General features: G+C 45.5%; 1 protein-coding gene across 1 annotated transcript; it reads right to left on the reverse strand.

Moving 5' to 3' along the window:
- Positions 1 to 7,921: 7,921 nt before the first annotated feature.
- Positions 7,922 to 12,434, reverse strand: CHCHD2 (coiled-coil-helix-coiled-coil-helix domain containing 2). The gene is made up of 4 exons (XM_027861527.1): positions 12,277 to 12,434; positions 9,476 to 9,719; positions 8,778 to 8,937; positions 7,922 to 8,262 (listed from the first exon to the last, which is right to left on the reverse strand). The coding sequence occupies exons 1-4, from the start codon at positions 12,324 to 12,326 to the stop codon at positions 8,252 to 8,254; spliced, it is 465 nt and encodes a 154-aa protein (XP_027717328.1). The 5' UTR covers positions 12,327 to 12,434; the 3' UTR covers positions 7,922 to 8,251.
- Between the last annotated feature and the right edge of the window lie 4,433 nt (positions 12,435 to 16,867).

Below are 16,867 nucleotides of genomic sequence, written 5' to 3' on the forward strand. Positions count from 1 at the left end.
GCACTAATGAGCTTCGTGGAGATCTTTCTGATGGCTCTTGAAGGATTTTTGGGAGGGATGTAAATAGACAATGAGCAATGAGCATTTATTAAGCACTTACTATGTTCCAGGCACTGTGTAAAGTTGGGGGTAGTCTGGGGGAAGGGAAGGGAAGATAGGGATGGAGGGAAGGACATTCCAGGTTTAGGGGATGACTCAAGTTCTTAGCAAATGTTTGTTGAAGGCCTTATATCCTCTGACCCAATGTTCCTGACTGCATGGGCAGCTGCTTTCTTTGTCTGGTTAATAGGATGACTGGTCTTGTGGCTTAAAAAGATGGCTTCCTTTCCCTTTCACCCCCAACTTCCACAACAGGAAGTAAAGAGCCCTGCATCCCATTCTGGTGATTCTCTGGCTCTGGGTCCCAGTCTCTGGACTCTGAGGCCCACCCAGGGCTCCTCCTCAGGAGGGCCAGCCAGGCCGATGGGAGATGGGAGATGGCTGGTTACAGCAGTTCCAGAGATACAGGGGTCCTAAGGCGGGCACTTTAATCCCTTCAGACTGGTTTGAAGGGCCTCAGAAAAATCCCAGGCCAGAAATGAGAACAAAAGATTAGAGGTGAAAGGCACCCCTTGGCAGGGAGAACCTAGTGTGTCTCCAGCCTTGCCAAGCAAGGCTGACTGTCCTGAATGTTAGCCAGGCTGCATCAGGGGCTTTGGGATCTTAGCTCGTCTAAAAGGCTCTTGTTAAATAAATTAATAATGTTTTTTAAAATAAAATAATAAAAGGGTCTTGTGACCTTAACTCAGGGCCTGTTTTGGAATAAGACCAGCAGCAGCATCCCCAGTGGTGGAGAGACCAGCCCCACCCTCACCTTGATGCCAGAGAACCTGGGTTCCAGTCTTGTCTCTTCTATTTACACTTATTCAATCAATATTTATTGTTTTGAGTGTTTTTGTAGGCAATGGGATTAAGTGACTTGCCCAGGGTCACACAGCAAGTAAGTGTCAAGTGTCTGAGGCCAGATTTGAACTTAGGTCCTCCTGACTCCAGGGCTAGCACTCTATCCACTGCGCCACCTAGCTGCCTCTATTTACACTTATTCAAACAAGTCACAATCTCTCTGACTGTTTCCTCATCTGTAAAATGAAAGGGTAACACTCGATGACCCCTGTGGTCTGTTCTGGCTCTAAATTTGTGACCCTCTGACACTAAGAGCACATCTGAATTCAGACACAATAAGTAAATTCTTGGGGAAGTCGTTTGCATTCAGGAGAAAAAAGTGCAACTCCCCCCAAAAAATAAAACCACCTGGATCCAGTAACTCCTGACCATGAGGTTGTAACCCCCCCACCACACACACACACCCCAGCCTGGAAGGATGCTCCAGGCTAACTAGAACCTGGTCTGTGATTCCTCCTCCTCCCCCTCCTCCCCTCTCCCCACACCCTCTCCCCAATTCCATTTGAGGGAACATGGTATTGAAGGGAGTTTGGACTACCATCGCCCAAAGAGCTTGAGATCAAGTGATCCTTGCTAGGCTATCTGTCCCTCATTGCAGAGACCCTGGGAAACTCCCACCAGAAGTGCTCAATGCTTCTCCTGTTCTGGACAGGTCAGTCCAATTCTGACCTCAGAAAGGACAACTTGTATCTAAGGGGGTGCTGGAACCAGCTAGGACTGGCTTAGGAGAGCAGATTGTTAAATTTTCAGTGTAAAAATTTATTTATACCTCAGGAATCAGCAAATGCTACAAACTGGAGCTTGGTTTATTATTTTGTTGTTATTGTTGCCTAGACTTAAGAAAGTGAGGAGAAAATGTTGGTAATGCAAATTAAACTTAAAAGTGTATCTTTCTTTTTTGAGTCAGTTGTTAAACATTTGCAGTACACTCCTGAATATCAAAGGAATCTCTCTGTCTCTATTTCTCTGTGTATCTCTCCGTCTTTCTCTCCACATTTCTGTTTCTTCTTTCTCGCTGTCTCTTCTTTTCTGTTTCTCCATGTTTCTTTCTGTCTCTTCTTTCTCCCTCTCTCTTCCTATCTCTCTGACTCCATGTTTCTTTCCACCTCTTTCTTCTCTCTCTGCTTCTATCTCTCTTTCTGTTTCTATCTCTGTCTCTCTCTCCATGTTTCTTTCTGTCTCTTCTTTCTGTGTGTGTGTGTCTATCTCTTCTGTCTCTCTCTCCATGTTTCCTTCTGTCTCTGTCTCTCTCTCTCCCTTAGATGGAAGGATAGGCAGTGTTCCAAAAGCTTTAGTACAATTTTGAGCTAGCAGAAGCTAGAGGAGGGGAGGCCTGCGCTGAGGCCAGAAGAGAGGAGGACGCAGAGCAGAGAGAAGGGGATCCCAGTTGCAGTCTTTCCACCCAGACTTGCCTTTCCCACCTAGACAAATGACCTCTAGGGCTCTAGCTGTGCCCATCTGAATCCCTGATCAAACTGGGTACATGCACATCGCTTGCAAACCTCAACCCTATCACGGGTCCAAGCTTTACAGTGGCGCCATTTAGAGGTCTAAAGACTCGCTTGGCACCCTCAGAAAATGTTTCTTGTTTTCCCACGAAGGGACGACAAAGCAAAAGCCCTCCTGACCATTTGCTTCATAGAGGACCCATGTGTGCGAATCCCCCAGCATCGGGCTCATCAATCCCTGGAATTCCAAGATTCTCTCTGGGGAAACAAGCTCTCCCTGTGGGCAGGGGCACTGTCCCTGCTTCCTGCTTGCTGCTCCAGGGTCCTCTAAAGGACGGAGTATCTGGCAGGTATGTGGAAATCTGAACTGGCTACTCAGCATGGCCTCCCAGCAAAGGACGGCAACCCCAGAGTGATGTGGACCCAGCAAGGGCAACAGGTGGGGAATCGGCCCCAGGCTCACACTGACAACTGGGATTTGGGACAGCGCTCCGCTCTTTGGCTTGTGATACTTGATCCAAAGGCTGAGATGCCAGTAATAAATCATACATGGAAACCTTGGAGCCTTACACAGTGAGCGAGCAGCCCGGGGGGTGGGGAGCTCACTTTGGAAAGAACTTTATAATTGAGGCAAAATACAGGTGGATAAGCAAATACATTGATTTACCTTCTGGATTACCCTCCATTTGGAGTTCAGTGCTCGGGTGCTAGGCACATAGGGGATGACTGAAGTCCCATAGAGTAAGAATAGAGAAATCAGGGACCATCTCCTTCATTTTACAGATGAGGTAACTGAGACTGAGGGAAAGTTGATGACTCGCCCAAGGTCCTATAGAACTTATGTACAAAAGTGACATTTGAACCCAGAGCCACTGTAGCAGATTGCTAAGGCAGATGGGTAATGCAGTAGATAGGGTGTAGGACTTGAAATCAGCAAGATCTGAGTTCAAATCCTGCCTTAGTATCGTTACCTATGTGACCCTGGGCAAGTCACTTAACCTGCTCTGCCTCAGTTTCCTTATCTACAAAATGGGGACTATACCCACACACATATGTAATATCTTATATATAATGTATATAATAGTATATATAATGATGTAATAGCACCTACCTCCCACGGTTCTTGTGATAAGAAAACTTATAAAGTGCTTTGAAAACCTTAAAGCACTATATAAATGGTAACTCATGATTGGGAGCAGCTGGGCGCCACAATGAATAGAGTGGTGGGCCTGGAGTCAGGGAGATCTTACACACTTAATAGCTGTGTGACCCTGGGCAAGTCACTTAACCCTGTTTGCCTCAGTTTCCTAATCTGTCAAATAAGCTGGAGAAGGAAATGGCAAACCACTCCAGTATCTTCGCTAAGAAAACTCCAAATGGGTTCACAAAGAGTAAGACCTAACTGAACATTATAATGATTAATCCTTAAAATATATTATACTTTTCGTGTAAATTTAGCACCCTGAGTAGGCTGTCAGTCAGTCAACAAGCATTTATTAAACTTACTACGTGCCAAGCAAAGGGAAGATGAAGAAAGGCAAAATCGTGGTCCCTGCCTTCAAGGAGATCCCATTCTAATGGAGGAGGACAACACACAGAACACTATGTTCATACAAGATAAATACCAGAGAGATAGAAGGTAAGCTCTTGTTCATTCTGATGACCCTGCTGATGCCTACCCTTACCCCTACCAGGTGTTTATGTGCTCAGATATAAAGTTGGAAGGACCGGATGACCTTTGTGGTCATCTGATCCAAGCCCTTCATTTTACACTGGTAAAATTGGAAACTGGCAGTTTTGGAGGATGCCCCTTGCTTAAGGTCACATAGGTGTAACAGGCCCCAGAAGAGATTTGAACCCATATGAAGATATCTATAGGCATATGAAGAAGTGTTTTAAATCGCTTTTGATTAGAGAAATGCAATTAAAAATTGTAAGCTCACTGAGGGAGGAACCCTTGATGTCTCTTTATTGTACCTAGCATTACACATGGTAAGGACGCTGCCTGGATTCAAACCCAGGTCATCTGATTCCCAATCCAGCAAGTCCTTCCACACACTGCCTTGATCACTCGTTTGAACTGACTTCTCCAAGCAGATGTTCAGGGCAAATGTCCAAGTAGAGTGGGTGCGGATTATCACTGTCATTAATGTAATTTAAAATGTCACCATGGGTCTTACCACTGATCAATATAGTTCAGCCTCTGAGAGTGGGGATTCTGGAGGTGACCTCATCACTGAAATGCAATCCCCTCCACATCTGGCATCTGCTTAAATCCCTCCAGTGACAGGGATCAGCCCACTTCTTGGGTTGCCCTTGTTACTTTTGGACAGCTTTCATCTTCAAGTTTTTCCTTACTTGCCTCTCCTGGTTCAGCAAGCCCTTTTCAAGGGCCTTTTTCAAGCGGGAGACCGACCGTCCACTCAGGAGTGGCGCCCGCACATCTTGGGAGAGCGTGGTGGCTACCTTCCATGATAGTTTTTAAAGGTGAGGAATGTTCCCCGAGCACACGTATCATCATTTCAACGTATAAACCTGTTCTGAAACTTTCTAGATGGTCAGCCTGCATAATGTCGAAGATTTCCCTGCTTCCTAGCTGTTGGTAAAATTGTTTTAGAGCCTCACGGGCAGTGCTCAGGTGTGAGTGGCCTGAAATTGGGGCGCTTAAGTCTAGTGCCCAGGAACACTGAGCACTCAGCAAAATCCTTGTTGATTGAACAAAGCCATGGATTATTATTGCACATTCTAATTGTGTGGCTCTCCTTAAAGACTGGGACCTCTCACTAGTGCTAAAAACCTTTTTTGTTCCACTGAAATATTAGCAAATATTTCTCAAAAGGCCTTTCCAGACTCTTCCTTAAGAAGTCAAGCAAAAGGTGGAGAATGACAGGCTTAGAGAAAATGGGTTAAGGGTGGCCACCAAATTTAGAACTACCTAAGGTCTAACAGAGAACATAGCTTTCCCCATTCCTTGAAGGGATGAGTCATGCTGTGCAGCTCAGCCTGGAGCTAACTTCATGCAACAAGATGCCCCCACATTGGGCACCCTCCGGTGCCCCGTGCCCCACACTCCCTTTCCAGCTCCTTTTGTTTTTTCTTATTTAAATCCCCAGCACTGAGCACAGTGACTCACTCACATGCAGCAGGCACTTAAAATAACTGTTCACTGAATTGAATTTTTTAAAAGGTTTAGGGTGTTGATTACAGGAAGAGTCTCTCAGGAAACAGTCAAAGGAGGAGTTGAGTGGTTTTAAGACTGGATTACGTAGCTTTGCTCACAGTATAGAACATTAACCCCAAACTGTACTTTATCATGTCCTTAATCTTCCCTGTTCAAGATGACTGTTAATTCTCATGGTATAGAAAGATGTCCTGGTATGGATAGAGAGACCGTCAGTTTGGACATTTCTCGTGAAGCAAGGAAGGATTAATATTCCTTCTTCCATGTTCCCTCCTGGATTGAGTGCCCAGCCTCATTCCAACTCCTGCTCCATCGCTGCCAGATCCCCTTTGATGTGCTAGGTCTCGGAATGCGTATGGGCATCCTGGACCCTGCCTCACTCATTTGAGCTCTGAAAGCCCATTACTCAAGCAGCCCCACTACTCCTAAGGGGCTCCTGGCCCACTGAAACAGAAGCTTGATCTCTAGCTCAGTCTCAACTTCCTTGACAATGGCAGCCAATGGCGCCCAGCTCCAGGTCAGCACTAGAGGATATACTGGTTTTTATTCTACTGCTAATCTTCTGACCCAAGCTTCTTGACCTTTCCACTCCTATCTTCCTATCTCTTCTTTTGTAACTAAACTTCCAGAAAAGGCCGTCTACAATACGTTCCTCCACTTCCTCTTCTTACAATCTGGCCTCCTGACCTTGGCATTCCAGCAAAATTGCCAATTCGCTGCCAAATGGAATGTTCTTTTCTCAATCCTCTTTCTCCTTGACCTCTCTACAGCAGCCTTTGTCAGCTGATCATTCTCACTCCTTTGCTGGATCCTCTTCCTGAACACACCCTCAAATGTAAGTGTTCCTCAGGGGTCTGGTCTGGGCCTTCTGTTTTCCTTCTATACTACACTTGACCACCTCCATGCTGATGATTCCCAAATATACCTTCCCTGCTGACCTCGATTGTATTTCCAACTACCTTTCAGCCATCTTGAACTGGATGTCCATAATATACATCTTAAATTCAATGTCCAAAACCAAACTCACTATCTTTTGCCCTGTATTCCCCACCCCTGCCCCTCAATGACTGTAGAGGGCAACACCATCCTCCCATTCCCCCAAGCTCAAAACCTCACATCCTCTGGAACACACCTTTTGTGTAATCTTGATACTGCCCCACACCATGGTCCTGGCCCTCATTACCACATGCCTGGACCACGGTAATAGCCTTCAGCCTCTACCCACTCCAATCAATCCTCCATTTGGCCACTAAAGTAATTTTCCTGAAGTGCACATCTGACTGCTATCACTCCCCTGCTATATAATAACTCAAGTTCCCTACTGCCTACAGGAGAAATACTAAATGCTCATTTGGTATTCAAAGCCCTTGGTAACCCAACCCCCTCCTTTCATTCCAATCTTCTTACATACTCTGAACTAGTGATACCAGCCTCCTGGATGTTGTACAAATATGTCAATTGGTTCTGGGCATTTTCTGTCCTCCTAGGCCTAGAATGCTCTCCCTCATCCCCTCTACCTTCCTAGGTCCCACCAAAAATCCCATTTTCTACAACCCTTCTTAATTCTAGTGCATTCCCCCCTCAATTATTCCCTATTTATCCTGTACATAGCTAGTTTGGCCATATTTGTTTGCTTGTCTTCTCCATTAGATTGTGAGCTCCTTGAAGAAACTTTTTTTGTTATCTCTAGCACTTAGCAGAGTGCCCAGCACCTAGTAGGTGCTTAAAAAATTTTTGGACTTATGTAGGACCAGCACTGACCCTCCCCCACCTCATGGTAACTGAAGATAAAAGCTAACAGAAGCCAAGCACTTCTGGCACTGACGTTTAAGTCAGCCCATTCTCCAAACCACAGCTGTCCAAAGTTTCAGTGGAAAATTCCTTGCCCCTGGATTTCATCACCAACAGGCCACATGCACATGAATACACACCACAGAACTGGACCATCACCAACTTGAAAGGGCAGCTCTGACAGCACAGAATCCGTTTTCTCCTTGGCCTTGTGATCTTATGGGATGGGCAAAACAAGGCTTACAAAAACACTTATATTTATGTGAATGGCAGGACCTGGGAGGATTGAGCCCTGGCTTCGTCTCTGAAATAAGAAAGCCACCACTATAGGAATGAAAACAATGGAATTCAAAATATATTCACGGGCCTTAAAAAACCCATTTCCCTTTCTCTGATAACACTTCCACTTTAGCTCTCTCTGAATAATTACTTCTCTTTCCTTTGGACAAAAAACTTTTTTGTAGACTCCAAGAAGGAACCATCTGGCACCTTCTACGCTTTTATCACACCCCTCCACCAAACAAAGATAATTAAGTTCCCATTTCCACACTTATAGATCTCAGATCCAAGAGGAAATAACTTTATTTTAATCAATAGCCATAACTTAAGATGCTCTTTTCTCTATACATCACAATCATTCATTTTGATGAGAGACCACACAAGCATTTGCCTCATCCCAACATTTTATATCATGTCATGTTATCTCCACAGTGGGAATACCCTTCTCGAAGGCTGTTCTGAAACAAAAGGATATTAGTGACAAACAGACGAGGAAACAAAATACTGGTGGTCTCAGCTTTCTTTATAATTTCACTAGTAATCATGGATTATGTTAAATTAAGATTGGTCTTCAGAGTTGATTTTTCCATCTTTCTTTTGAAGGTCTCAATTAGGCTAATCCTACAAAAAAAAAAAAGATGAGTATTATTACACTTACTGTAAACACCTACATCAAGGCCAAAAAAAAAAAGACTGGGCTGCCCACTGCTGAGTGGACATAATCCTTCATGTGACATCATAGGCATGTCATTTCACCTCTGAGCCTCAGTTTCCTCACTGTATTAAAGAGCATGTTGGTAGCAGCCTTTATGCCTCACAAGGCTGTGGGGATACTAAAGAAGAAGCAGCCATCCAGGCTTTATTTAAGGACTTCCAACCATAGGGAACTCATCATTCCCTTCTGCAGTCCATTCTCCTTCTAAGTCTTCCTTGGGCTGAGCAGAAATCTATCTCCCACAAAAGGAAGGGTCTGCCAGCATTCTTCTTAGAGTTATGTTACCATTTCTAGGAAGAAGATGTAGGCCCCAAAGCAGTTATTCTCAGAACTACCGAGGATGGAGCTGCCTTCAGAAGATAAGAAATAGCCGCACCTCTCCTAAAGCTCCAAGACGGTCACTGGGAGCACCAGTACTTACCATTTGCAAACCTGCACTGCTTCAGCACCTCACTAAAGCCCTCGCACAGCTTGAGGTCACCCTGGTTCTGGGCACACTCTAAGAACTGCTTCATCTCGTAGTGGCAGGGGCCGAACTGCTGCTGCTGCTGCTGGTATGCTGGCTGGGCTCCCTGAGGCTCCTGGGAAGATGGTACTTTAAGATACTAGAGAAAGGCATCTGGAGCATGAAGACCACCCAAGAAAAAACTAAACTAGAAACCGATCATTAGATTGGATCTTTTAAAAAGCACACACCTTTACAAAAGACACAGTAAGAAAGATGAATGAGTAAGTTCACAAAGCACTATGAACATAACTTCCATATGATTATGCTTAAAAAAATTTTTTGTTGGTATCTTTTCTTTTTATAACAAGCAGAGATATAAGAATGGACGGACACTGATAAGACACAAGAAGAGGCTGAAAGCTCTACGACAATTAGCTCTTAAAGACCAGTCTGAAAGGAAACCATGAAAATGATTCAGGACTAATCTCTAAAACCCTGCTTTGAGAAAATGAATGAGAGTTTAATTTCTAATACAATCTGACAGCTCAGGATCCAAAGCCCAACATGACCAGTCCCCATGGACAAATGCCCCTTACTGAAAACTACTAAGGAATAAGACAGTAGCAGGCCTTCAGGAAGATGAGGTATTCACCCACTATATACTAACGTACCTGGTAAGTGATGTCAGGCCTTGCAGGCTCAGCATTGCTCCCACCACTGAAGCCACCAGTGATGGCATGACCAATAGTGTGGCCGACAGCTGAGCCCACTGCGACTCCTGCTGCCGTGGTGGCCATCTGGGCCATCAAACCCGGCTGCCTGGGTGCAGCAGTAGGAGGGGCAACTGCAGATGGTGGGACTGCTGCTGGAGGGTGAGCTGCTGGTGCTGGCACAGTTCTCACTGGGGGTGCCCGGCTGTAAAAGAAAAACAAAAGTTTCTACCTCCAATTGATCAAGATTAGCAAATGCAAGGGGGTGGGAAGTCTTGCACATTTACATATCAACAACCTAGGTCTTTATTTAAAATATTGTTCATTCTTTTTATTATTATAATACAAATTTCAAATGTCACTGGCTTGTTACGCTGAAAATACTTTGTATTAAGTTATGAAAAGAGAAATGTAGGGGATATAAAAATAAAAGAGATCAACAAAAAATTTTCTAAAAGCATAATCATATGGAAGTTACACCCATAGTCCCAAATCAGGAATTATATATGCCTCTATACTAATTAACTGACAGAGGACCTTAAAAATCCCCGATAGTGGATAGAGCACCAGCCCTGAAGTCAGGAGGACCTGAGTTCAAATCCAGCCTCAAGCCAAACACTTGACACTTTCTAGCTGTGTGATCCTGGGCAAGTCACTTAACCCCAATTGCCTAAAAAAACTAAAAAAAAAAAAAACAAAAACAAAAACAAAAAAAAACTAAAAAAAAAAAATCCTCCTGGTATAAAAGAAAAATAAATGTACATGGACCCAGAACTGGGTTCAATTCACGACTGTCACTGGGGGACCTTGGGCAAGTCACTGTACTATTTTTTTTTCTAAAGATCCTCTGCCATATGTAGAATAAAATAATTTGAAGACTCAGTGAAACAAGCCATAAAAGCAGCCTGAAAACCTTCAAGTGCAGGACAGATCAAGCCTTTGTCATCAACAATAACAGAAACAAGGACGAGATGGACAGACTCTACCCTCAACCCTGCTCTGGTCAAGCAAAAGGGAAATCATTATTTCCCGTGTAACAGTGGCTGGGCTGATCAAGTCCTGTGTGACTGAGGGTGGACCCAAAACTATAATCAAGCAGTGGATTATACTTAGGCTCAAAGGATTTAGTGCAGAGAAGTCCTTTAATCTAGTACAATCTCTCATTTCACACAGCAGGAAGCCAAGGACATGCCCAGAATGGTGTAAGAATGGGTGACTGCAAGGAGCAGGAACTGTATAATAGTCTCTAGAACCTGATCAAAATGGTGAGGCCTTGAGCAAAATTTTAGAACAAAGATTGTTAAATTTCCATTAATTTAATATACACTTTTTGGTAACTGCATTTCAATGTAATTGGTTTCTTTGGTCAACAAGTAGTATAACCTACTATGTGCCAGGTTAAGCCCTGGAGATACAATCAAACACAAAAAACAATTCCTGCTTGCTTCAAGGAGCTTGGTCTAAAGGGGAGGAGAAAACATGCAAGAACAGCTATGTAAAAAGAGATACATAGGATAAATTGGAGATAAGCACAAAAGGAAGCTAGACTAGCATTAAGTGGGATTCCAGAAAGGTTTCTTGTAAAAGGCAGGATTTTAGCTGGAGTCTGAAAAGGCCAGGAGACAGAGCATTCCAGGCATGGATGAAAGCTAGTGAAACTACTTGGAATTAAGAAAAATGTGTTGTGCAAGAAGGCCAGCGGCACTGGAGGACATAAGAACTGGGAAGGGGGGAGGGGGACAGGTTATGAAGGGCTTTAAAAGCCAAAACAAGAGATTTTGTTTCATCCTGGATATTACAGGGAGTCACTGCAGTTATCGAATGTCAGATATAACATTCTGGGATCTGAATCCCACCCTTGGAAGGTGGTCCACGGAGCTAATAGTCCTTAAGAGGGGGTGGGGGGCCATCTCCAGTCGTCCCGATGTGTATCTGACCACTGGACCCTGAAGGCTCAGGAGACGAAAGTGAGGCTGGTAACTTTGCACAGCCCTCCCTCACTTAAATCCATTTCACTTGCAAGTTGTGACACTGACGTCATGGTCCTCTTGGAGAATCAAGGACAAACCACCACAGGCCTTAAGCAGTAAGTAATTAATTAATATAATCTTTAATTAAAGATAATAAGTCGTATACTACTTTTCGTGTGTTACGGGATCATGGAATTACAAACCGTTCGGAACCACGTTACAGGGAACAGTTGCACAAACAGGGTATTTGGAAAAGGGGGGGGCAGTTTAAGAGATGAGCAATTTTGCTTTGAAATTAGACTTTTCGTCCTCTCTATTTTGTTTAGCGACTTAAAATCATGGTAATTACGGCCCGAAGCCCGAGGGCATAGGAAAGTAAACAGAGGCAATGAGCGGGGGAGGGGTGCTAACGGCCCTAACAGAGCTCAATGCCTGGCTCCTCAGCCCCCCGGATGTTTAGGCACGGGGCAGTGTGGCCGCTATCCGGCTCCAAGCTCCGAACTCCAATCCTCCCCGAGCTGGGCCTGCCCGCAGGAGGTGACCTGCGCAGCCCGGGCCTCGGAAGTATGCAGGAAAGGGCCCCCTGCCGCGGGAACCACGTGGGTCTCGAAGGGGGGCAACGCGCATGCGAGGAGTGGGGACGGGCCGGATGTGGGTGCCCATAGGGCCAGCTGCCCCTCCCCCAGCGGCCTTGCCGGCTGCGTCACGGCGCTTTGACCTCCCGCTCCTCGCCTTCTTCTTTCCCCCAGAGCCACCCCGCCACCGTCTAGTCACCCCGGCTTCGCCTCTTACCTGGCCGGGGGAGCTACCCGGGAGGTCCGGCTCCTGCTTCCGCGGGGCATGGTCGACGCCTAGGGCTGGAGGTCCTGGGGAGAAGTGAAAGGCTAGAACTCGCGGGGGGTCCTAGGAGTGGGTGCTTACAGCCTCCGACCAATCAGTGGTCGCCCGCATGCGCACTCGCGGCCAATCAGCAGCCACCCGCCCCCATGAAACTCCGCCAGCCAATCAGCGCCTCTCTCGCAGGTCCTTTCCGGCTCGCTCCTCCCCACCCTACCGTTATCTTGAAGGTCACTGGGAGGAGCAGTAGAATCACGCGTCTCGCCCGTTGGACGTCACTTGCCGGGCTCCTCCCATCCGTTTGTAAGCCGGAAGCACGGGCCGTTGCCTAGCAACCGCCTTTCGGCTTGAGTCCGGAAACGGAACTACGTCTTCCTTCCAAGGGGCGGGGAAACGTGGCATTGGCCCGCGAGGGGCAGAGTCAGGGCGAGAAGGCCTGCTGGGAAGTTTGTGGTTCATTTTCAGGGTCAAGGACCCTGGGGACGGAGTTGCTCTGGCAGCCCGGAAACTGGGGTAACTCCTTGTATTCTCTGCGCTTAGCACAGCGCCTGAGTCTGGACAGAGCGCCCCGAGGTGGCCTTCAAAGCCTGGCTAGACCTTCCCGCATCGCTGTCCGCTCGGGGCGGTGCGGTCAGCCTGGTCCTGTGGTCCCAACACCAGGGACTGTTGCTCTGCCCCTTCTCCCGCAGTGGGCACCGCGCCTGTAGGGCCAGTCAGCCAATAAGCATTTGTTGGGCGTCTGCTATGCGCCGGGCACTGTGCTTGGCCTGCCCTCGAGGGGCTCCCAGTTTATAGGGGGAAGAGGAACATCTGTAAGCAGACAAAATGAATATATTGGTGCAGTTTGGGGTTGCTGGAAACCCAGAAATGTCAAGAGTGTTAAGGTTTAGGGGTGCTGGGACCCCAAAATCACCACACTGGGGTCCTGCCTTGATGAATTCGTCCCAAACGTTCTTTCAGCCAAAGACAAGGTTTATTAAAGATCAGACATATTGACCAAAGAATCTAAACATTTGTGATGCTCATATTGACAAACGGGGTTGAGCAAGTCTTAGTCCCTAAGTCCATCCCAAGATGGCTCTTATATACAGAAAGACAGTGGGAGGGATCTAGGACTGGCCGAGTAGTTTGGGGAGACTGGAGGAGGGGTTTGGGAAAAGGGGTATCTTAATGGGAGTGACTGGGAGATAGAATGGGGTCTGTGTAGGACCAAGGGTGGGAAGTGACGGGGGAACCAAGAGGGGGGTACCAGACAATCGAGGGCTAGGCTCAATTAAGGCTAACAAAGAATTGGGAGATTGGGCATAGGCAAGAAGGAGAGTCCAGTTGATAGAATAAAGCCAGAGATTTGGCCATGTGGGAAAATCCAGGGCTTTTCCTTTTAGGGGTTCAGATCCCATCCACATCGAAGGTACAGGGCGAGTCTGTCTGGAAAGAATTCAAGCACTCAGGCCTTCTTTCAGTCAGAGTAGCAAGGTTTGTTATAACCCAAAAAGCAGGCTGGATTCCTAAAGAATTTTCAACTTAATGGGGGTGAGATTGATACTTATATACAGAAAAAAGGAGCAGTGAGAAGATCTGGATGGAATTAAGAAGTGGTAAATAGCCTGGGGTGGGCCAGGTGAAAGGAGTTAGGTGGTCTGGGCTGGGGTCAGGGAACCACAGTCCTTTGACTTTTGAGTGTCCAGGAGGGCTGGGATGGGCCAGGTGCCTTGGGTGAGACTCTTGGGACTGGGTTGCTAAAATGTATAGGAAAATTCAGGATCTGGGTCCCATCAGTATCTGTGTAAATGGACAGTAATTATAGGGGGAAGGCACTAGCATTGCAGGAGGCCTAGAAAGGCTTCTCAGATAGTGAGATTTGAGCTGTGTCTTGTAGAGAGCTTGGAGGTGCAGGTAAAGGTGGAAAGAGAGCATTCCAGGTAGGAGGACAGCCAGTGGGGAGATGGAATGCTGTTAGAGGAACAGCAAAATAGGTTTAGTAAAGTTAATTAGGATGGTGATTTGGGCTGTGGTGGGAAGAATCAATTAGGGGAAAGATTGGAGGCAGAAAGATGAAATTAGGAGGTTATATGTCTAGGCAAGATATGGGTATCTGAACTTGGGGAGAATGGGGGAAAAAAGGATGGTGAGCAAGATGTAGAGGCAGAATCAATGGCATTTGGTAATTAACTTGATGTGAAAATGGAAATCAACAAACTCGGTTCCCATTACATGGCAAGGGATATGAACATTATGAAGAATCCAACCCTGCTCTCAGGGAGCATCTGTTCTATCATTGGAGAAAACATGCATATATGTAAATATATAAATACAAGGTAGTTTGGGAGCCTTAGGAAAGTTTTTGTGTAGAAAATGGTGCTTGAATTGCATCTGGAAGCAGAGGTGAGAAGGGAGTGCATTTCAGTAATACAGAACAGCCAGGGGAATGCCCCCCCCCTCCCCGGGGCGAAAAACCTCAGATCAATTGAGAAGGACCAGGGTGTGAGAAGGGGAGTAATGCAACAGGAGGCCGCTAGGTGGCGCAAACAGCTAGCGTGCTGGGCTTGGAGTCAGGGAAGACCTGAATTCAAATACTGACTCAGACCCTTAGCTGAGTGACTCCGGACTAGTCTCCTAAGGTGTCTGCCCCAGTTTCCTCATGTGTAAGACATAATAGCACTTGCCTAGTACAGTTGTTGTGAGAATCAAATGAGCTAGTGTATGTAAAGCATATAGCTGGGAACCAGGGTGCCAGCGATTTTAAAAATCAAAATAAAGTGGTTATATTTTATCCTAGCGGCAGTAGGGAGCCACAGGAGCTAATGAGCAGGGGAGTGACGTGGTCACATCTCTGCAGCAGTGTGTGTGTGTGTGTGTGTGTGTGTGTGTGTGTGTGTGTGTGTGCAAGATAGATTGGAATGGGAGAGAATTGAGGCCAGTGAGAATAGCAAAGAGATGGGTAACTGAACTAGGGTAGTGGCTGTGTAAAAAGACAAAAGGGTCAGCATATAGGAGTACAAAAATATGTACAGCAGCTCTTTTCATGGTAGCCAAAAACTGGAAATGAAGGAGGCTCCCAGTTACTAGGGAGTGGCTAAACAAACTGAGGTATAGGAATATGGTGGCATATTGTTGTGCCATAAGAAATGAAGGAATGGGGAGAGTCAGAGGAAACATTGAGTGCAATGACCAGAACTAGAACAATTTACATGACATATAAAGAAAAAACACCTTTGAGAGTCTTTAGAATTCTGCCTACACTGGGAGTCCGGAGGAGTAAGCTTGAATCATGTCACCTACCTCCAGCCCCAGAGGCTGATATCCCTAAAATCCAGAAGAAGGCTTGCACTTTGGACGTGGCCAGCATGGGGGGTGGGGGGTGGGTGCTTTGCTGGTCCATGGGAGTTTGTTGTGAGGGTTTTGTTCTTTGTCATTGTTAAAAATGGATGGGGAGGGACAGTAGGAAGAAGAAATAATTTTTAAAAATTAAGTTAGATACAGAAGATTTTGTGGAGGTAAAAATGGCAAGATTTGGTAACTGATTGAATATGAGGACTTAGGGGGAATGAGAAGTTGAAGATAACACCAAGATTATGGACTTGGGAGATTGGAAGGACGGTGGTGCCTTTGAAAAAAGCAAGTGGGGGAGCTCAGTGGCACCTTGGATAGAGCACTGCCCTGGGGTCAAGAGGACCTGAGTTCAAATCCAACCTCCAACAGTTACTAGCTGTGTGACCCTGGGCAAGGAACTTAACCCCAGTTACCTAAAGAAAAAAAAAAGTTTAAAAGTTGGTTGGATTTGGGCAGAAAGAGAATTCTATTTTGAACATGTTGAGTTTGAGAGTTTTTTAGAGCATCTGGATTGAAGCATCTAAGAGGTAATTAGTTGGTGATTCAGGACTGAAGCTCAAGGAGAAAGCCTGAGATCATATATATATATATATATATATATATATATATATATATGTATGTAAGTACATATATATATATATGCATAATTAAATAATAAGATTATAAACCCATGGGAACTGATGAAGTCACCTAGGGGGTAGGGCCAGGGGTTCTTACCTAGAGGACTGTGATATTTAAAAACAAAAATTGTTTTTCCCACATACACGTAAAAACAATTTTAACATTCATTAGTTTTTTTTTAAGTTTTGAGTTCTAAATTCTATCCCTCCCTCCCTTCATTCCCTTCCCCCTTCCTGAGACTGTAAGCAATCTGATATAGATTATACATGTGCAATCATATAAAACATTTCCATATTAGTCATTTTGTGCAAGACTCAAAACAAAGTGAAAAAATAGTACATTTTTTAAAAAAACTATTTTTTCTAGCTGTATTTCAATGTAATTGTTTTCCTTTTTAATCCAATGTATTTTGTTTTTTGCATTTTAAAATTCTTCTGAAAGGGGTCCATAGATGTCACCAGACTGCCAGAGGGGCTGAGCTCATGACACAAAAAAGGTGAAAGAATCCCGTCCACAGGGAGAAAAGACCCTGGACACAGCTTCAGGGAACACCTGTAGTTAGGGGCATGATCTGGGAAAGAGAGAGAAACAA

Source organism: Vombatus ursinus, unplaced genomic scaffold (genome assembly GCF_900497805.2).
Source record: "Vombatus ursinus unplaced genomic scaffold, bare-nosed wombat genome assembly UNPS02014768.1, whole genome shotgun sequence".
NCBI lineage: Eukaryota > Metazoa > Chordata > Mammalia > Diprotodontia > Vombatidae > Vombatus > Vombatus ursinus.